The 23,646-nt window shown below is 38.6% G+C and overlaps 1 protein-coding gene across 2 annotated transcripts in view; it reads left to right on the forward strand.

The window, feature by feature from the left end:
- LOC135195091 (HMG domain-containing protein 4-like) overlaps positions 1-23,646 on the forward strand; it is a 119,313-nt gene that overhangs the window by 67,198 nt on the left and 28,469 nt on the right. For both annotated transcript variants that reach the window (XM_064221470.1, XM_064221469.1), the window contains exons 5-6: positions 12,796-12,860; positions 16,902-17,122. In XM_064221470.1, the coding sequence (XP_064077540.1) occupies positions 12,796-12,860; positions 16,902-17,122 (286 nt within the window). The remainder of the gene's footprint in view (positions 1-12,795; positions 12,861-16,901; positions 17,123-23,646) is intronic.

A 23,646-nucleotide genomic window follows, 5' to 3' on the forward strand; every position in this document is an offset into this window, starting at 1 on the left:
GTTTCAAAATTAAGACAAATGATTGAATATTATGATACTGCAAAGAGTTTTAGATTAAAATTGCAGATTTTGACCATTTCGGACGAGTTAAAGTTGACCGAATGTCGAAATTTTTTTTAAATATATATATATTTTTATATGCACATATTTTGGAAATGGAAACAGCTACAACCTTTAATTATTTTTTGTTGTATTCTTCATGAATTTGCGCACATTTTGATATATGAAACTCTATAAAACGGCTAATATGAAAAGGAGCAAATATTAGGATAATGCGATCTACGCATTTCGGAGATTTTCGGCCGCGAAGCGGCGCGCGCAGGGAAGAAAGATATTTTTTTCAGAAATTCACCATAAATCACAATATTGTTCTAGAGACTTCAAATTTGTTTCAAAATGAAGATAAATAAATGAATATTACTAAGCCGTAAGAGATTTAGCTTACAATTACGTTTTTTGACCATTTCAATTGCGTCAAAGTTGACCGTACGTAGTATTTTTTCCAATTATCGTAATTTATATGCAGATATTTCAGATATGAGAAAAGCTACAACCTTTAATTATTTTTTGTTGTATTCTTCATAAATTTGCGCACATTTTGATATATGAAACTCTATAAAACGGCTAATATGAAAAGGAGCAAATATTAGGATAATGCGATCTACACATTTCAGAGGTTTTCGGCCGCGAAGCGGCACGCAGAGGGAATAAAGATATTTTTTTCAGAAATTCACCATAAATCACAATATTGTTCTAGAGACTTCAAATTTGTTTCAAAATGAAGATAAATAAATGAATATTACTAGACCGTAAGAGATTTAGCTTACAATTACGTTTTTCGACCATTTCGATTGCGTCAAATTTGACCGTACGTAGTTTTTTTCCAATTATCGTAATTTATATGCAGATATTTCAGAAATGAGAAAAGCTACAACCTTTAATTATTTTTTGTTGTATTTGTCATGAATTTGCGCACATTTTGATATATGAAACTCTATAAAACGGCTAATATGAAAAGGAGAAAATATTAGGATAATGCGATCTACGCATTTCGGAGATTTTCGGCCGCGAAGCGGCGCGCGGAGGGAAGAAAGATATTTTTTTCAGAAATTCACCATAAATCACAATATTGTTCTAGAGACTTCAAATTTGTTTCAAAATGAAGATAAATAAATGAATATTACTAGGTCGTAAGAGATTTAGCTTACAATTACGTTTTTCGACCATTCCATTGCATCAAAATTTGACCGTACGTAGTTTTTTTTCCAATTATCGTAATTTATATGCAGGTATTCAGAAATAAGAAAAGCTACAAACCTTTAATTATTTTTGTTGTATTCTTCATGAATTTACGCACATTTTGATATATGAAACTGTATAAAACGGCTAATATGAAAAGGAGCAAATATTAGGATAATGCGATCTACGCATTTCGGAGATTTTCGGCCGCGAAGCGGCACGCGGAGGGCAGAAAGATATTTTTTTCAAAAATTCACCATAAATCACAATATTGTTCTAGAGACTTCAAATTGTTTCAAAATGAATATAAATAAATGAATATACTAGGCGTAAAGAGATTTAGCTTACAATTGCGTTTGTTTTCGACCATTCGATTGCATCAAAGTTGACCGTACGTAGTTTTTTTTTCCAATTATCGTAATTTATATGCAGATATTTCAGATATGAGAAAAGCTACAACCTTTAATTATTTTTTGTTGTATTCTTCATAAATTTGCGCACATTTTGATATATAAAACTCTATAAAACGGCTAATATGAAAAGGAGCAAATATTAGGATAATGCGATCTACGCATTTCGGAGATTTTCGGCCGCGAAGCGGCGCGTGGAGGGAAGAAAGATATTTTTTTCAAAAATTCACCATAAATCACAATATTGTTCTAGAGACTTCAAATTTATTTCAAAATGAAGATAAATAAATGAAGATTACTAGACTTTATGTATTTTGCTTACCAAAAATACCAACATAAAAAAAAAAATTAAAGATAAAGATATATATGTATATATAAAATATATATATATATATATATATATATATATAGATATATATATATATATATATATATATATATATATATATATGTATTTTTGTGGTTCTTTATTTATTACATTTTCCGATTCTGGTATGAATACATAAATAAAAGGAATGCAGGTGACACTTTTCTTTTTGCATACAATGAAATATTGTATTCATGCATAGATACTGAGATATAAAAAAAAGAAAAAAACTTGAAAATAAACACTAAAAAAATAAATATAAAAAAAAAACAAATGCAGAATACTCACTCCTAATCCTGACTCTTCGTTCTATTCTTGTTTTCTCCCTCCTCCATTGAAGAGTCTTGCATTTTTTTTCCTCTCGACATGACGAGGGTACAGGTGGAGGAGGGAGACGCGCGCCCTTACGGCCGCTGGGATAGGGCGCGGTTCCGTGCGCCCTCCCTTGACCGCCGCTGAGTCGCACTCCAATAGAAGACCGCACTGTGGTATTTGCGGTCACACTCCCCCGAACCTGCATAGAGCTATCTTGCAGGTGCGACAGAAGAACCGTAATGGGTGTCTCTTCTGCCATTCATATGGCACACCCGGCACCGTTTCTGCCTGCGCCCTTCTAGGAGATCCAGTGTGTGATCCCCTGGCATCAGCCGACACGGAGGGTCCACTACCCGACGAGAAGGGGCGCGGGTGGGGGCGTCAGCAGCAGGGGCGGCGGCAGCAGGGGCGTCAGCAGCAGGGGCGGCGGCCATGCAGGGGACATCAGCAGACAGGCGGCGGCAGCAGGGGCGTCAGACAGCAGGGGCGGGGCGGCGGCAGCAGGGCGTCAGACAGCAGGGGGGTGTCGGCATTAGGGGGGCGGCGGGGCGGCGGCCAGAAGGATGACCGAAGTAGGCACCTAAGGTCTCCCGCCCTTTCCTCTATGGGGTAGATCTACAGCTCGGGGCAGGGGGCCAGACATGGAAGGCCACTCATTGGGATCAAAGTTGATGAGGGCTTCCCCGGCTGCCTCGAGGAACTGTAAGTGGCTCATCCTCCGTAGATCGGGACTGTAGTACCCACAGTAGAGTACGTAGGCATTTTGGAGGGCCAACTTGCCAAGAATGTATTTCAGGAGCTTTTGGGTCCATCTCCTGGTTCTCCTGGCGAAGGGATAATATTGGATGAGTTGATCAAAGAGATCAACTCCTCCATGTGCCTATTGTAGTGCCCAATGACTTTGGTAGGGCGTTCTACACGAAACTGCTCATACACAACTCGGCCCTGTCGACGCGTCTTCTTCCGCTGCACGATCTCCTCTTGGACAGGTTCATGGCTGTCGTAATCATGGGGAGGAGTCGGACACCCTTCCAACAGATGACGAAGACAGCTCCCTTCCGCCGCCACTGTGTGTCTCCTCTTGCCAGATGTTGCTGATGGCTAGCGTACCTCTTGAGGGAATTCGGGGCCCACGCACCAAACCGAAGGGTACCACTGACGTGAACACCTGCATCATACAGTTCCTGGGCCAGGGATACCGAGTTATAATAATTATCCATAAACAGGTGGTATCCCTGGTTACGGAAACGATCCACAAGCCCGAAAACAGTTTTCACACGCATCGTGGAGAAGACCCCGGAATACACCGAAAAGTCCACGACGTAGCCAGTGTTGGCCTCGGTAATAAAAAAAAAATTTATTTCACGCCATATTTCTTCGGCTTCTTGGGGTTATACACTTTGATGCTTAGACGTCCTTTGTAAGGCATCATCCCCTCATCTAAAGAAAGGTTCTTTCCAGGAATCACGAGAGTTTACAGCGTTCACGAATATATTCAACACTGGGCGCACTAAAATGAGGCGATCAGAGTTATTCCGGGGTATGGCCCTTCGGTTGAAGGCGTTGAAATATCTGTCCAACGCCAGGAAAGTATCACGGGGCATAATGCCGGGCACATTGGGCGTACTTAAAAAAAATTACGCCTCCAATACATCCTGACGTCGGCAGCAGGAATCAATCCAAAAAAACGTGGAGCCCAAAAATGCGCCATGTCAGGGAGGTTGCAGCCTCGCCAGTGATATGATAATGTCGTGTGTAGTTCATCACGGCAATACCTGGCGTAGTCCGCCGTCTCTGCTACCAGGTACTCCAGCAATTCCCGCGTAAGGAAAAGCTGAACAAAACCCAGAGCAGTCAGGGGAACAGGTACGGTGAGCCCAGGATTTGCCGTAAATGGATGCATGGTAGGTGGTGTGGGGTCCTCTGTCCACCATCGTCGCTCTCGGACGACCCTAGGCTAGCACGACTATCCGACCTTCTACTTGCCCCTGCGCCGCGCGCGGGGCACGATTTGCACACGAACCAACCCCCCTCACTGGCCCATCTCCCTCACTCAAGCCTTCGCTTTCTGTATCCCCATCATCATCGCCAACAAAACTTGATCCTAAATCATCGTCCTCCCCCTCCTCAGATTCCCCCTCATAAGCACTAAAACTACTAAATTCTAGTTCACTTTCGTCATCGTCATCACTATGATCGGGAGTAATGTCCTCGTCACTGGATGACCAACCTCCATCAAAATGAGGACTTGCCAAATGCTCTCGATCGAGCTCCGATAAATAATCGTCAATGTCCCTTGGTTTGAGCCCTCCCAAATTCCTACGAATGCCCCTTAGGACGGCACGATGCTTCCTTGGGGTTACTAACGGCAAATGAGACACATCGAAGCACTTTCATCGACACGTGGTCGCACAGAACGGCATTGAGGAGCGAGGTCAGGTTGGGTGCTGGGTCCTTCGCCAGCATCCAAGTCCAAAACTCTTCTAACACGATCCCTTCCGACGGGTAAAACGCGCCTTTCGCGTGTCATACGACGGTCAGACATCTCTATGAACGTTCTGTACCAACACAAATGTTCAAAGTCTCGCACAAGCTCAGTCAAACACGATTGCGGCAAAAGATCGCTGACGGATGATGCTACGATGATGCTGGCTGGAGCGAGAAGGAAGGATTCCGCGCATGCGCACTTGGGTCACGCTTTGAAAACAAATAACACCTCGATCCGTGAAACTCCCAGCATCCCCCAAGGCGCGTGATTCAAAAGTTTTCGGCTGGTAGGCCTATAAGTATTTTTCCGCGAATTTTAAAAAAAACTTTTTTGAGTCGACGTATGGTACGTCCAATCGGCATACGGGAGACATTTTGACTCGACGTTTAATACGTCCAATTGGCGTAAGAGGGTTAAAGGTACTATACATTTGGTATCTGAACTTTCAAGATAGGCAATTATAAGCATTTTTAGTGGTGGTTTTAACTATTCGAGAGAGAGAGAGAATTTACATGATCCTAAGAGGGCAACACAGTTGTTGGACCCCAGCCAACTCAGCTTGGCTACTTGGAGTTCAAAGAACAAGACACGGGATAAAATGCATTTTTTTTTCAGTCTTACATAATTTTTTTTTATATAATCTAAAATCTTGCTAATTCACTTTAGTATTTTCTTTAATAAATTTATATTATTGCAGTTTAGATTAATATTGATATTTTGAAAATTAGTAAATCATTTATCATCCAAAAAACATACATCTCTGTAAGAGAGAGAGAGAGAGAGAGAGAGAGAGAGAGAGAGAGAGAGAGATTATCGTAGTATTTGTAAAATACTTTCACATATGATTTTTGTAATTACAGTTATTTGATTATAATTATTATTATTATTATTATTATATATAAATTTTTTTTTTGCTCTATCTCAGTCTTCCAATTCGACTGGGTGTTATAGTGTGGGGTTCCGGATTGCATCCTGCCTCCTTAGGAGTTCCATCACCTTTTGCTTAACTATGCGCGGCGGTTTCTAAGGATCACCACTCCTATTCTGCATGAGTCCTGGAGCTACTTCAGCCTCTAGTTTTTCTAGATTACTTGTCAGGGATCTTGGGATTGTGCCTAGTGCTCCTATGATTATGGGTACAATTTCCACTGGCATATCCCATATCCTTCTTATTTCTATTTTCAAATCTTGATGCTTATCCATTTATTCCCTCTCTCTTCAACTCTGGTGTCCCATGGTATTGCGAGATCAATGAGTGATACTTTCTTCTTGACTTTGTCAATCAACGTCACGTCTGGTCTATTTGCACGTATCATCCTATCTGTTCTGATACCATAGTCCCAGAGGATCTTTGCCTGATCGTTTTCTATCACTCCCTCAGGTTGGTGCTCATACCACTTATTACTGCAAGGTAGCTGATGTTTCTTGCACAGGCTCCAGTGGAGGGCTTTTGCCACTGAATCATGTCTCTTTTTGTACTGGTTCTGTGCAAGTGCCGGGCATTCGCTTGCTATGTGGTTTATGGTTTCATTTTTCGTATTGCACTTCCTACATATGGGAGAGATGTTATTTCCGTCTATCGTTCTTTGAACATATCTGGTTCTTAGGGCCTGATCTTGTGCCGCTGTTATCATTCCTTCAGTTTCCTTCTTTAGCTCTCCCCTCTGTAGCCATTGCCATGTATCATCGGTGGCTAGTTCTTTAGTCTGTTTCATGTATTGTCCATGCATTGGTTTGTTGTGCCAGTCCTCTGTTCTGTTTGTCATTGTCCTGTCTCTGTATATTTATGGGTCTTCGTCTACTTTTATTAGTCCTTCTTCCCATGCACTCTTTAGCCACTCGTCTTCACTGGTTTTCAGATATTGCCCCAGTGCTCTGTTCTCGATGTTGACGCAGTCCTCTATACTTAGTAGTCCTCTCCCTCCTTCCTTTTGTGTTACCTTTTGTGTTATGTATAGTCTGTCCGTATTTGCTCTTGGGTGTAGTGCTTTGTGTATTGTCATATGTTTCCTGGTTTTCTGATCTATGCTGCAGAGTTCTGCTTTCGTCCATTCCACTATTCTGCGCTGAGTCTCTGCATATATTCTTCCCTGATCGTGTCCTTCATCTCTTGGTGTTCTATATACCCTCCCATTATTCCCAGGTATTTGTATCCTGTCTCCTCTATGTGTTTGATGTTGCTCCCATCTGGTAGCTTTATCCCTTCAGTTCTCGTTACTTTGCCTATTTGTATGTTGACTAGGGCACATTTTTCTATTCCAAACTCCATCCTGATGTCCTTAGATACAATCCTTACAGTCTGGATTAGGGTATCTATTGAAGTGATTGCTCTTTACATAATATTAATATTTGAAAATTAGTAAATCATTTATCATACAAAAGCATACATCTCTGTAAGAGAGAGAGAGAGAGAATTATTATTATTATGTGATATTTAAGGGTAGTCTCCACTTTGTGGGGGTCCCGATTGTAAAAAATCGTAAAAAAATATTTGCCAAAAATACACTAATCAAGACAGGCTAATGAAATTTTCAGGCATTATTAGCACTATAATAATGCATATTCCCTGTGAGTTTTATCATCCTACAGGGAAAATTAATGATTTTATGAAAAAAAATGTGAAAAAACGGAAATTTCCGGCCCCTCGTACTGAAGGTTATTTGGTGATTGGTGAGAAACTACAGTCTTGAATAGAAATTCGGTCTGACAAAATGTTGGTATATCCACCTGGAACATGCACAAAAAAAATTATCAAAATAGAACAGTAAATAAAGCACGTAATAACAAAAAAAAAAGAGCAACAACTTTGTAAGTTCAGCGAAAGCCCCGCCGAAATATCAGACTATAGCTAGGAAGAAAATATTCAGGAAAAATTCAAATCTCGATTTAGGGACAAACCTTTTGAGAGTTTGTAGTTATTATGTCACTTGATAGCCTAAAAAACATCTAAAAATATATTATTTAGGACAATCAAAGAAAAAACCACCCCCACCCTTTTTTTTTTTTTTTTTTTTTTTTTTTTTTTTTGGAGGTGGGTTTTCTTTGATTGTCCTAAATAATATAATTTTTAGATGTTTTAGGCTATCAAGTGACATAATAACTACAAACTCTCAAAAGGTTTTGTCCCTAAATCGAGATTTGAATTTTTCCTGAATATTTCTTCCTAGCTATAGTCTGATTTTTCGCAGCTTTCGCTGAACTTACGAAGTTGTTGCTCTTTTTTTTGTTATTACGTGCTTATTTACTGTTCTATTTTGATAATTTTTTTGTGCATGTTCCAGGTGGATATACCAACATTTTGTCAGACCGAATTTCTATTCAAGACTTTAGTTTCTCACCAATCGCCAAATAACCTTCAGTACGAGGGGCCGAAAATTTCCGTTTTTTCACATTTTTTTCATAAAATCATTAATTTTCCCTGTAGGATGATAACAAAACTCACAAGGGAATATGCATTATTATAGTGCTAATAATGCCTGAAATTTCATTAGCCTGTCTTGATTAGTGTATTTTTGGCAAATATTTTTTACGATCGGCACCCCCTAAAGTGGAGCCTACCCTTAATCTTATTAAACTTAATAATACAAATTTGACCATTATTAATATTTTAAAATTAGTAAATCATTTTTGTATCATAAAAATGTATTTAGGCATGAAAATAACATCAAAATACAGTGGACCCCCCGTATTCGCGTTCTCCAGATTCGCGGACTCACACATTCGCGGATTTCTCTGGGGAACGTTTCCCCGCATTATTCGCGGAAAATTCGTGCATTCGCGGTATTTTTCTATGATAAATATCCACAAATTCCTGGTTTTTTTGATGAATTTCATCATAAAATGCACTTTTTGTGATAAAACTATTAAAAAAACCAAGTATGAACATTTTTAGTGGGTTTTTCTTGAGTTTTAACTAACAAAATAGGCTGTTTTTAGCATTTTCATAGGGGTTCCAAATATTCGCGGGTTCTAACTATTCACGGGGGGGTCTGGTACGCATCCCCCGCGAATACGGGGGACCACTGTACACTAATTAGTGATTATCTATTGTCTGAAAATCCCGCGAATAGGCGAATTCACCGCAAATAATGGGTAGATATGGTCCAGAGAAAAATCTGCAAATCAGTGAGTCCGTGAATCCGGAGAACGCGAATAAGGGGGCCCACTATATATTTATAATATATACAGTACCCGTCAAAAAAAAACTGTTAGGGTAGCGATTTTGTAAGAAAAAAACGTTGCGTAAAAGAAAATATTAATTGAAAATCAATGGTTAGTAAAAAAAAAAAAAAAAATAGGTTAGCACTCACCAACTCATAGCCTAATATTTGATAGCCATTCCCTGACATTTTCAAACTTCCTTAAGCCTGTTGGGGACGGAATCTGCAAGTTTTTGCAGGAGCTTCTCGTCGAGGTTGTCCCAGATACGCTTCAACTCTGTCTCTAACTTTTCAATTGTTGTCGTGTCAATGTCCTGTAATTTTCTTTTCATAATCGCCCAAAGATTTTCAATGGGCGAAATATCTGGGGAAATTACCTGGCCAGTCTTGTATGAAATCAATTCCACAGTCCTTGAACCAATTAATATTTTGTTTTGCTGAAAAATACTCGTTTTACTGCACTCAAAAGATTCCGCCAAATTCTCGTTCAACAGAGTGTAATACGAGTCCCTGTTTACAGTATTGTTACAAAGTAATATCACCAAATTACCTTTACCACCATAACCAAAACAAACCCTATACCATTATATCATTATATAAGACGGGAATTTCACACACGTGGCAAGGTACTTGGGGTCCAGCGGGTCAGATGTCGACTTTCGCCACACACTCTTTCCCTTATTGTCCGAAACAAAAAAACTTGCTTCGTCACTCCATAGCACTTGACGCCATTTTGCCAGAGCCCAGTCTTTGTACAAACGTGCAAAATTCAGTTGAGTCTTCTTTTGTTTGGTGATTATCAGCGGCTTCTTACGCGTCTTCACTTTCGAATATTTCAAGTCCTTGCTCAAGTGCCGCTGTATGGTCCTAACAGAAGCTCCTGCCACTATATCTGGATTTGCAACCTTAAGTTCTCTGGTAGTAAGAGTCGGATTGACTTCAATATCCCTGCCCAGCACTCTCAAACCCTTGTTACTAATAATACGTGGCCTCCCAGAACTTGTAGAAGCGCAAGGTACTTCCTGGTCTCCATCGTCGTGGTACTTTTTCAAAATGCGCTGCACAGTTCGCTGGTTTACACCAATTTTCTTAATAATTTTGTCTGTTTTATAACCTTCACTGTGTAACTGTACAACTCGTACACGATTTTCTAATGAGGTATACCCCGTAGACATAGTACACTAGCGTACACACACACACTCACAAAAAAGTTCTGGAAGTGTAATCCAAAAAATCAGGCAGGTCACGATCGATGTCTACTGTCCATAAATCACTTAAGAACACTGACAGATAATTTTCGGTTACCTTTTCCCATGCTGTGAGTGAGACAAAAGACTCAGTTGTTGCCAATTAGTCAATTTCTCCCAGCCGATTTTTTTCCCGGGGGTCACCATATTTGCGGCAAAAAAACTCGCATTTTAAAACGCAACGAATATTTTGATGCGCATTGTATATATATTTATAATTATATAATATATATACGTATATGTATATATATATATATATATATATATATATATATATATATATATATATATATAGATATATATATATATATATATATATATATATATATATATATATATATATATATATATATATATGCAAATCAGTGATTTGCATATATATATATTATATATATTATATATATATATATATATATATATATATATATATATATATATATATACAGTAGGTAAATATAATATATATATATATATATATATATATATATATATATATATATATATATATATATATATATTATATATATATATATATATATATATACCTACTGCTTTGATGGCTTCCTTCTGCTTAAGGATGGTGCCTATCGTCAACGGATTTCAGCCGTATTCCTTAGCGATCACACTCAACCGCAAGCCAGCTTCATACTTTTTTATTATCTCCATTTTTGTCTCCATAGAAAGCATTCTCTTCTTTCTGTGAACTTCAGCAACTTTCTTGGGACCCATGACTCTATGTACTGTACGTAATTAAGTTACGTTCTCACAACACGATAAAGTAGCACAACACGATAATATGTACGTACTGCAACGTAATCACTAACGAATGTACGTTACTAAACGAAATTGTTGGAGTGAACGAATGCCGATTGCGTACGGTAAAATTTCGGGTGCGAAGTGGCCGAGGTAAAGCACGCCAACACGTAGTACCTATGTATAGAAGATGCATGATGGGAGGGATGTTGTCCAATTAGAGAGAAGGATTCATGGCTTGGCTAGCATCAGGAACCAATGGGAGAGCAGGAGGATGGCGGCGTGCGGCGCGAGTTTCAAAATTGTTATGGAGCGAATCTCGGACTTTCAGAAACCTTTCGTATCTTGAAAACTTTTCGTATGTAGAGCAGTAAAATTTTTCGTCTTTGCTTTCGTAACTTGGATTTTTTGTAAGTTGAGCCTTTCGTATCTCGAAGTACTATTGTTGTGTATATATATATATATATATATATCTATATATATATATATATATATATATAGATATATATATATATATATATATATATATATTGTCACCTCTGCGATGGAATATCTCAAATGGTGACAAAGAAAACACCACTCACGTATTTATCTATAATATAATACCAATAATCCAACAATTACGTAAACTAGATATCAAAACACCAACACGAACATTAATTAAATATTACACAATATAGGTACGACTTAAGGTACTGAATATCAAGTAAGAACAATATAACAATCGCAGCTATCACTGTTAGTAGTGGGAAGTATACTCCTACTTCATCCCGATATTTAAGGTCCGAAGAAAGGTTTGAAAATACAAAAGCAAGGAGCACAGAGTGGAAGTAGGTTGTGCGGTCAAGAGATGGCGCTGAAGCATAAGAGACTGTAATACTACTCAAATAGGGAAAAGGTACACATTTTTGAAAAATAAAATATATAATAATATATATAATGATAATGATAATAATAAAGCATCAACACATTTGTAAAAGATATGTACCTTATTTGCTGGTGTATTACGGATGGGAGACCGAGCGTCATAGGCTAGGTTAGGCTAGGCCTAACCTGTGAGCATACTGAGTAGTCACAAAAATTGTGACTACTCAGTATGCCTTATTATTACAGTGAATTGTATTACTGGAATAGAGTATGAAAATTATGGAAATTTACACTCGCTTTTTAAGGAAACTAAGTGAAACTTACCATAAATAATCAGTGTATGTGCATTACCACGACAGGCTACCAGGGCAGTGCTCTGTTTTTTACATCCACTCATTGCCAATTTTTGGTGATTTTCGGTTATCAGCGATTTTGGGTCATTGTCAAGCTGTTGGAAGCAGAACCCCCTCTGATAAATGGGGACTGCCTGGAAACTCCTCTGAAGCAGTGCTAGTACTTGGGAGGGGTGGTAATTGCAGTGTACTGGAGGAAGAAAGTTGTGGTGGTGGTATTGGCAAGTTGGGGTTGCTTTCATAAGCCACAGGTTTGCAATTGAAGAATGAATCCAAATTTGTTTCCCACTGTTACACTGTTCACAAATTGGCTGTAGCATGGGCAGTCCCGTCCCCCTTCTAACAAACCCGTACGTGGAATATATCAAAACAGAAATTTTGTTGTCTCTCAAATCCTGCAATATGATGTGGCTTAGATATGCAGATGATATTTTCATGTTCTGGGATAATAGCCGGGAAGATTTCAATTATTTTTTTAAGAATGATGACATACATAATTTTTTTGGCAGTTTGTACAAAAAATTGCAAAAGATGGTATAATTTCATGCTGTCTAGAGTATTTTCCAAAGATGCTCAGATTCATTGTTTCTTTTCAGATTTTTCTGCTGTGAATAAAAGGTTGGGAGAACTTTGGGCTCTGGTTCCTACGTCACAAAAATATGTAAGTTTTTATAATTAGGAAATTTTACTTTCTAAATGAACTGTTGTATACCTCTTGGGGTTACTCCTTGTAGGAAATTATCACTTCTAGGTTGTCTTGTAAACCATACTGTAAAAAGCAGTTAACTTTCTTTGATGTGTCCTTTCAGTCTATAACTACTTTGTTTTCTGTCTTCTATTTTATCACTGATATTTTATCCATTCCTTCCTTTCAGTGTCATTTTACTTAGCTGTCTAACTTTTTAAAAGTGACCTTAATTTGATTTTCCCCTTTTGTATAAGAATGAATCCTTTTGAGAAAGTCCAGTGAGAGTTTAGAAATGGGACTTGATAGTTTTATTTGTAAAACTGTAGAATAGAAAAAAAGAATGGAATAATAATCAGGCACAATAATAAATTTTTTTTATATAGCTTTATTCATCCAGTAATGTTCAATTTGTAATTTTTTCTCAAATTTCTGCCCCTAATTTTAGATTGAATCATTTGTGTTACACTGTGTTTGTAATCTGTTGGGTTTTAGTTTTTGCTTATTCTTTCCTGTTGTAAAAAGAAAAAAATCATAATCATCTGCCCAGAATTTTATCAGGAAGGAATATAGGAGTTACTTAGTTCTCAAGTTTTACTGGTTTGAAAAAATTATGCTTACTTCTGTGAAAACCATCAGTAATGTATTTCTGAAGATTGATATAATGACAAGCACATTTTCAAGTTGTAAATTGTGAATTGTATGCACAATTTTATAATTACCTATTTTGATAGTGTAGTCGCCGGCTTGGCCTCAAGGAGTTACCCTTACATGGTCTATCCTGAGCTCCATGGTGACCAGACTAATGTCAAAGAATGATCTTTTAGCTGGTCTTGTGGCCAGGTATTGTGTCATAATGATAAACATGAAAACACTTGAGAGTATAAATGGACTCTGGACAAGAGGGCACTTTCTCTTATCCTCAGCGAATGCTAAAGCCAGTGTACCTACGTTAAAACCAGGAAGAAGTGGTTATGCGCATATTTGCCGTCATACTGTTTACATAAGACCAAAAACGGACTAAAAGGCCATTCCTTTCACTGGTTGGTAATCTGAAACGAGAACTCTGTAAATTTAGCTCTTTGCTTATTGATTTGATTACTGAGGATCATGGAAGCATCTAAGTGAAAGCTAAGTGTATGATTTTAAGTTCCAGCTAAAAATATTTTGTTTAGACTGTGGGACTGAGATGTAGAAGAGAGCGGAGGTGGCGTCTAGGAGTGATGGAGGGATTAGGCCGATGTTGATAAAGTATCTCCCAATAAAATGTATTCTTTAGGTTTTGAAGAAAGAAAATGCATGCATCATTGAAACTGTTTCCCTCCCTATCCGGTGGTATTCACTGGCCACCGATAAAAAACAAAACAAAAAAGAGTAAGCCTAACTGAATCTCTCATCCATCAAAGATATGTTTGCTTATTCATTAGACTTATTCATTAGACACCTATCAAAGATTTCAAGTGTAGATTTAAAAATCTCTTCCTCTCCAACTAAAGTATTCATCAGACACCAGTCATAAGCGTAGAGCTAGTCATGGTTCCTGGTTCAGCAATGTCGTGACGATGCACTGGAATTCAAAATTCACAAATGAATGTTGCTCAGCAACGTTTACACTACTGTATTGACTTGCTTTCTTGTGGTGCTTTGAGGGGTTCCACCTCTAGGCCCATGTTCTAAATTTTGCCATTCTTTAAACAATTTGATTCATCTATGTATGATTCTCTCCGGTTTATTAAGCTTTCATGATATCTCTCCAATAGGAACTTGCACCGAGTGCAGTGCAATAATTGTCTCTCGCTCATCGAGGGATGTTTCTTAGACCGATAAATGACACATTGACATTAGATTCCCGTGCACATAACTACATCAAAAGCAATAGAGTGAGGTGGCCTGGTTCACACTGTTAGGATATCGTTATTTTTTCTTTTTGTTTTTAAATATGATAGCATTTTGTGAGATTCCAATGTTTTCTGTAAAATGTAACAAATGGAATAGTTCAGCTACCTTCAACTTAATATTGAAATGATAATTGAGGGACTGTTTATGCGATACTACTAGTGATAGGTGTCTCCTATTTGGTAATGTATATCTATGGTTGTGATATGACGTTTTTTATCACTTCGTTTCATTCATGTCAATTTTGCTATATGGAAAATAGTTTTACACAATAACAACAAAGTTCTAAAGATATCAGTGACTGTTTTTAACGTCATTACATATGATTTCTTCCATCTTTGAAAAGAAAAATCGATAAGTGAATGAAAAATTATGAAGCTCTGCCACGAGTTTTTTGGCCGACAGTACAATTACACTGTGTATGTTAGAAACATGTTTGAATCGAAAAAGAGAGCAACCAGTTGAAATTGGCTGGGTGGCATTATTGTGTATGATGTGAATTTTTTAGCACTTTATGGAGCAAAATCTAGCAAGAAATTGCCATTCCCATTTGGCAACACTGGCCTACCCACGTTTTGTTTATGTTTGCAGTGTTCTTTAAATTGTACCCATATAAATGAGTTAATTATGAGGCATCCAAAAGCCCTGATTCTTTTACTCTTATGGGAAAGAAGCCTAAACGTCAGATGGTTATTACGTGTAATATATTAACTTGTTATGAAGAAGGGAAGAGATGTTTTGCTGCATGCTGCTGGTAACATTATCTTTATTATTCATCTGATTGCACTGCACAATCGTCGCCATCTTTATCAACATAGATCGTTGATGATTACCCATGTGATTTCTCTTACCTTGTATAAGAAAAGAGGCCCACGTGAGTACGTAATAACACATGCTTATGTAGGCTTCTAGCTGTAATCCATGGACTAGTAGGCTACATATGTACAGTAGTACGTATACTACATATGTTTTTAAGGCTAATGTTGTAAAAGAACTTTGAAACTGTCTTGAATTTAATTTAAGGTGATAGTTGAAGACATATTTGGTGTTTGAACTAAAGTAGGCAGTTATAAACATTGGAATTTTGGTCTTGGGTGGGTTAATTATTAAAGTAGGCAGTTTTAAGCAATTTTTGATGGGAGGTACCAGGATAGCACTGGTATTTACGTATCACGGGAGGTTCTAGGCCCTATCCCCTGCGATTATCGAGGCCCTACTGTATATACTACAGTGGACCCCACTTTTTTATTCTTCACTTTATCACGCTTCACTTTATTGCATGTTTTTATGGAACATATCTTTCACTTTTACGTGGGAACTTGCACCAATTTGCACATTTTTCTATGGACACCATATTTCAAAAATTGTCACGAATTCACGTTTTTATATAAATTAGGTAGTGTACTGTTAAAATAGACAGTTATAAGCATTTTAGTTTTAAGATGTACGGGATGTTTGGCAGTTATAAGAAGATATAAGCATTTTTAAGAGAGGATTTTGCATTTTTACAGATTTTGCATTTCCACGCTGGGTTCTGGAACTTATCCCAGTGAAAAAGTTGGGGAGCACTGAAGTTTATATAGTATAATTTATTTCTTGCTTGACTCAGTTGCATCCAGTAAGTGACAAAATCTGGTAAGTTTAGGTCTTTTAAGTTGAAGTGCCACTGTATTGTTAGTGGGTATCCATTTCCTTATTACTGTACAAATTTTTAACAAATTCATTATAGAATCCCAGTTTCTATCTCCAATGCACTTAAAAGCATCCTTCAATCCATCCATATGAGCCAAGAAATGAGGCTCAGGGTCTGGTTGAATTAATTTGCAATAGTGCTGATGATATCATAGTCCACTGTCAGTGCACCACTTTAATGTAAGAAGCACAGTAACACTGAATTAAGAGTCAAATCTTGAAGCACGAACACTACAGTATTTGGGAAACTTGTTCTCAACCAAAACAATTTTAATAGTAAATACATAAACCTTGTTGCCTTAAAGTGGGCAACTTTGTAATGTCTCCTTTTATATTGGGATAAATAATTATTCAGGTGGATTTGTTTTACAGATTGAAGTGTTTAATTAGCTTACTGTGCAGTATGCAATTGTATCAACTCATTTGCAGAATTGGAAAAGACGAGCCAAAAGACTTGCAGCTAAGGGCAACCAGAAAGGTTCTATGATTAGCACTGGGAAAGCTGCAAAACAACCAGGAAACATAGCACGCAGCAACTTGATCAATAAGGGAGGTGTTAAGCCACAGCAAGCTATTCGTTCTTCAAAGCCTGCTGAAACAAGCCAGGCCATAGCAGTACCACCAACCAAAACACCAGTTTCTACTTCTAAGTAAGTTCCAAATGCCAGGTTCTATCAAGGGTCCTCTTGTGTCTTTTTTTTCAGATTTTGTTGGTCTAATATGTTGTCTTTTAGGAATTAAGGAGCTAATTATATATTTATTCTTCCTTGTGGTATTTTGATTCCATTGAGAAAGTGAATGAGTTTAGGCTATGACTGTCTTGGGGATGAGGATCATAATGTGTTATATAATTTAAGGATGGTTAAATCTTGATTTTGATTGATCAGCAACAGTCAAAGTATAATTGTAGTTCAATCTCATATTGTCTACCATCAGGCTAGAAAGTCGATAATAACATACTCATTAGTATATGAGCCTGTCAGAGTGGCTATGAATTGAGCAGTTTTGATCATCTATTTCATATATGTCAGCTGGTTCCCTAGATGTTTTGTGCTGCACCCTTTAACCAATCATGGTACTTCAGTATCTACATTTTCAGTACCATAGGAAGGGTATCCCTTATGTCCTATTTCGTTTTGCGGCACCTTTTCAAACATATGCATCCTTTATTACCCTTATTCAGTACCTCAAGGTTTGATCAGCATCATCGTGTTATTGCTAGATGTCTTGTGCATCCATTGTGATAGTTTGTGAATGTTTACTAACTGTATTAAGTGAATGCATTTGAAATATAAAATAACTTGTCATCATCAGTGATTTATAAGCAGACAAAAGTATCCCTTATTTTGTGCTACCTTTGATGTAATTAAACTAGAGGTAAGAGTCACAAAAATGGGATTACATGAATAATAATACAATATAATTTTAGTTTATGAAATCTACAGTGATTTGTTCCTACACAAATTAAAACCTTTGTTCTTTACAAAGGAATAGCCTCAAGTGTGAGCTGGAAATGGCCATGATTCAGACATATGGACAAGGTACTAGTAAACTAGCAAGGTAGCCACCACCTGTTGGTCTACACTACATATTGATACTGCCCTTTGTCAAGTAGCTACGTACAGGCATCTCTCCTGGCTCTCTGCTGTCATTCTTATTGCACAAATCAATTATTGAATATTTTCTTACCTTTTTGGATTTACTTTTTGATTGATTGTGAGGATGGAAATAGATCAAACCGATCAATCACTTGCTTAAGCCTGTAGGGAACACTTGCAACACTAACAGTCCTTGTCCAGGAGGACGAGAGTGACCAACTGATTATCGTATAAAGGAGGGGGGAGCTGAAGAAATTTTCCCCTGCTCTTCAGAGAGAAACATGCCTCCTACAACACTGAGAGAGCTCTTTGGCATCTTCCCTCCTCCTTCCATTCTTCCATCTGTTGTTGCTATGCATAAGGGGGTAGCTTCTCCTTTGAGACTTCTTACTCAACATATTTTACTGGAAAACCCCCTGGTGTAGGGGAGAGAATAGCTGTAGGCTATCTGGAGGATGAGTTTTCTGGCATGCTCTCTCTCAGGAAGAAGGTGGTCTCATACAACTCTTAACATACCATTCATTTGTATGGGAGACTGACAGATTTGGAGTTGTAGCCTTCCCCTGTGTCCGTGGGTAGTCTAGTATTTTTCCCACTTTTATGCATTTCACATTTCCGCTGATTTTTTTGGAACACTTTATCACTTTTCACGGGGAACATTCACTAATTGCAGATTTTTCTTTGGGCAAAATCTAAAATTATCACTAATTCGCTTTTTTTTCGTAGAGCAACACTGTATTCACTAATTACTGTGTTTTTTCATTAAAATATACTAGTTACTGTATTTTTTGTTAAAATGGATTCTGTAAGTGAAATAATGTTTCATAAATATTTTGCTGTTTTTGTTTTTTATTAAAGGAGTATGTATGTATACTGTTTTAGAAAGAGAGAGAGAGAGAGAGAGAGAGAGAGAGAGAGAGAGAGAGAGAGAGAGAGAGAGAGAGAGAGACTGCAGTTTTTACATCAAGTCTAAGCACAGTATAAATGGATTCTCTAAGTGAAATGATGAATGTTTCATTAATTATCGCTAAGTTTCTTCGGCAACTGTTTAGGGACAATACTTGCAATATGCGATACCAGATTTCCATCAGCACCAACTCTTGACAGATAATCAGCCATGGACATCACAGCACTGCGACCACTTTTATGAATTGGATTTATGTCAGACTGCTGAATTGTTTCAATCCATCTCCCTCGACGTCCTCTCTCTTCTCTAATATCCAGGGTATTTAGCCATCTTAATGCCTGATGGTCCGTTATCAGATCGAACGGTGCAGAGGAGAGGTACATCCGAAACCTCATTATTGCCAGGATAACTGCCAGTAATTCCTTTTCCGCGTTAAATACCTCTGCTCGGATTTGGAGAATGTATGGTGGTAAAAGGCAATTGGTAACAGTTCCTTGGATGCTGACTTGTTGGCTAACATTGCTCCTGCTCCAACATCACTTGCATCAGTAATCAGAACGAACTGTTTACTATAGTCAGGAAGATGGAGTGCCACAGCATTTGCTACCTGGTTTTTAAGCCTCTCAAAAGCCTCAACCATCTCGACCGACCAATGCAATTTCTGGTGTGGGTTTTTTTCCAAAGCCTCATACAGGGGCTTAGCAGTCTGTGACATCCCTGGAATCCATTTTTGCACATAAGAAAATGCCCCAATGGCCTGACACAACTGCCTGAATGTCAAAGGCCTAGGAAGATCCCTCAGTTGATGAACTCTTTGCTCACTAATGCGAAGCATGCCATCACCAACCACGGAACCCAGATACTCCACTTCATGAACCCCAAATTTACACTTATTCGGGGCTAGCGCAAGACCAACATCAAGAATCCTGCTCAACACATTTCTGAGCCTTGCTATGTGTTCTTTCCATGTTGAACCCCAGACCAGTATGTCGTCGAGATAACACAATGCATCCGTATAGTTGCAATCACTGAGTATTGTAGCCATCATCTGTTGAAACGTATAACCTGCCCCATTTCAGACCATGCCATTCAAACTGCCCCCATGGGACTACAAAGGCCGAGACCTCACAATCCTCCTTCCGAAGAGGCATCTGATGGTATCCAGACTTTGCATCAAGCACTGAAAAGTATTTTGCCTGACCAAGTCTATCAAGAAGATCCTCGACCACAGGAATTGGATGCAATGTTGCTGGCTGGGACACGCTATTTACTCCCCTATAATCAATAGCCAACCGAAGGCTTCCATCAGCTCGACGAGCGCAAACAATAGGAGCTGCCCAAGGGCTACATGATTTCTTTATTACACCCATATCCTGAAGTTTGCTTAGCTCCTTCTTGATTTCTGCCTCCAAAGCAAGTGACAACCGCCGCGGTCTATTTGCTATTGGTGCTGAATCTGGGTTAACTCTGATTGTGTGCTCCACCCCTACCTGTACCAGCGGCATTGGGCCTCCATTATAGAAAACATTCTTGAACTCATGAAGTACCTTGTCCATTTCCTCTTTCTGCTCAAAAGTAAGAGACTCTCCAACGATGAAATTTCCTCTTTTCCCCTCAATTGAACTTAAAAGGCTATGGTTGCCATCGTATCCTACCACACTGGGCTCTAGTTCCCCGTTCTCCTCTCCACTCTGCACAGTTTCGTGTTTATCCGATACATTTGCAACTCTCTCATACATTTTCTTCTTGATTGAACCTTGGATGCAGCAATGAGGAGGGGCAACCGGAGAACCCTCAGGGTGTCGGGGACACAACAGATACTGCTCATCTGGAACCATCCCATCAGCTGAGCAGCATATAAATAATTCTGTCCTAGGAGGTATCACAACTGCATTCTCAGCTCTAACAATGAGCTTCACCACTCCATCAGAGCATGATTTATGTGATTGTGTCCTTTCCCCAGTATTCAATGGCAATGATAAATTTATTGAATCCACTCGCAACCTCCTTTTTGTCAAATCTAGAGTGACTGTGCCAAGTTTTATCCACAAGTCCATCCCAAGTATCACTCTAGTAACAAGTATAGATACCACAATGAACCTATGTTGTCTCACTATGGTTTTGCCTAGCTTTACATCCATCAGAATTTCTCCCTCAATTTGAAGTTCTTCACTGCTCGCTCCGCAAGCTGTAATATTACTCGAGCTGACGAGATTTCTGAGCATCATTCAAGATATCCTCAGAAACTAAAGAATAATCACTTCCGGTGTCCACCAAAGCATTATACTTAGTTTTCATCATCTCCACAGTAACGTAATTTGTAATATTTTTCAATACCCGAGTTGCTGCTCGGCTGGAGAGCACATGCCGATATCTCATTTGACCCTTCACCTTTGGCTGCACCAAAGCCACAGTGCGTTGGAAAGCGGAAGTAGAATTCATTTGTACAGACTGCTCCAAGCTCCCGTGTGGAGCAGTCCTCACTGAAAATTTCTTCTTTGAACCTGGGGGGGGAGGGTACCAAGCAGGATTTTCATCTCTCCTTCGTGCACATGCTTTCCATCCACCCACATGTGTCATTTTACAATAATAGCACTTAAATTTACAAGAAGAACAGGATTCCCTCTTCTTGCTGCCCCATGATCCAGCATTTCCTTGTACAGTTGCAACCTCCATAGTTTCCGGTGTGTCCTCCATCAAACAAACATTGGACGTACCCTCAGTTTGATTCACATGGACACTGGGATTCCTAGGTCCTGTTGCTTTAGTTGCTCATTTAGTAGACAACGCTGCCAATGCAATTTTCACCACCTCATCATATGACTTGGCAGTCTCCTCTGACTCCATCTACTTCTCTCTAATCAATTGGGATCGAACATCTGCATCGTGCAACCCCGAGATAAATCGCCATACAACACGCTTCCGTACAATATCAGCTGGTTCTTTAGCAAATGCTTGACCTGCCAACAATTGCAAACGAGTCATATAATCACTCAGACTCTCTCCCTGCAACTGTATAGATTCCTCAAACCTCAGAATCCTTACTTCAATTGCATCCGCCGTTAAAATACGCTGCGCAAGTCTGTCCATAATTGCAACATCGTCCTTACCCCACTCAGGGTCCTGTAATGCCTGTGTTGCTCCACATAGTTGGCTGTTGGTCCCCTAAATTGTAATCTCAGCATGAGGGCCCGATATCCTGCGTCGCGCCAAGATGGTACCTCTCGTAGTAAGTTTGCTTGCTTGACTAAAGAGAAATGTGATGAAAAGGACTGCCAAGACATTGGAGACACATCATCCCCGAAAGACACACTCAGCATAATCTCCTTTGCAACAGCGTTATGTTCGGTAGGCGTGGATTCTGACTTGCTGCCACCAGTCATGGTTTGACAAACACAGTGGTTCCTCTTGGTATTTATTATCCAAACGTCACAGTACAAGATACAGTTCAGTACTGAATACTGAGAATAGTATATACAGGGAGTAAACAGTAATTATGATAGTTAACAGCAAAAGCAGTTAAGAACTATTACAGCAATAATTAGCATAACAGTTATATGAATATTACTTCAGAGAATAACAATCCTTAGACAGTTAAGTATACAGTGGACCCCCCGTATTCGCGTTCTCCGGATTCGCGGACTCACACATTCGCGGATTTCTCTCGGGAATGTTTCCCCGCATTATTCGCGGAAAATTCGCGCATTCGCGGTATTTTTCTATGAGAAATATCCACAAATTCCTGGTTTTTGTGATCAATTTCATCATAAAATGCACTTTTTGTGATAAAACTATTAAAAAAACCAAGTATGAACATTTTTAGTGGTTTTTCTTAAGTTTTAACTAACAAAATAGGCGGTTTTTAGCGTTTTTATAGGGGTTCCAAACATTCGCGGATTCTAACTATTCACGGGGGGGTCTGGTACGCATTCCCCGCGAATACGGGGGGAACACTGTACAAACTATCTCACCCTTCCAACCAACCAATCTATTTTTAGAAGTCTCAACCACTTTTAAGAAATTCTTTGCTCTGTCTATTTCTCTTTGTTTTTGAAATTACTTTCTATGAACAAACAGTTCTTTTTATTCAGACTAATAGTATCACTTTAGTTATGTCTGTTTTAGAACGGCGTATACAGTTCTGGAAGGTAACAGTAAAAAATAAAAAAAGACCACGTTAAAAAATATCTACATACACTACATAGATGAGAGAGAGAGGGAGAGAGAGAGAGAGAGAGAGAGATGAGAGAGAGAGAGAGAGAGAGAGAGAGAGAGTAGTCTTTACATAAATATTAAGCCAACTTTTAAATGAAAGTTGGTAAAATATCTACACTACCCCTACTAGAGAGAGAGAGAGAGAGAGAGAGAGAGAGAGAGAGAGAGAGAGAGAGAGAGAGAGAGAGAGAGAGAGAGAATTACATAAAAATCATTGATCGCTAATCTGGCAATGCTTTCCCTCCTGTTACATTACTTGACATATTTGACAGCTCTAGACTTCAAGCTTCTGTGGAGTTGAAAAGAAAGATGGGGGAAGAATTCTTTTATATGCATCATTTTGTTATTACAGTATATTATTATTATTATTATTATTAAACCTATAGTAGATAGTAGATATACCAAAAAAATTCTTTCATCTCAGTGAGAGAGAGAGAGAGAGAAAAGTTGTTCT

The sequence above is a fragment of the Macrobrachium nipponense genome, chromosome 15 (genome assembly GCF_015104395.2).
Source record: "Macrobrachium nipponense isolate FS-2020 chromosome 15, ASM1510439v2, whole genome shotgun sequence".
Classification (NCBI taxonomy): domain Eukaryota; kingdom Metazoa; phylum Arthropoda; class Malacostraca; order Decapoda; family Palaemonidae; genus Macrobrachium; species Macrobrachium nipponense.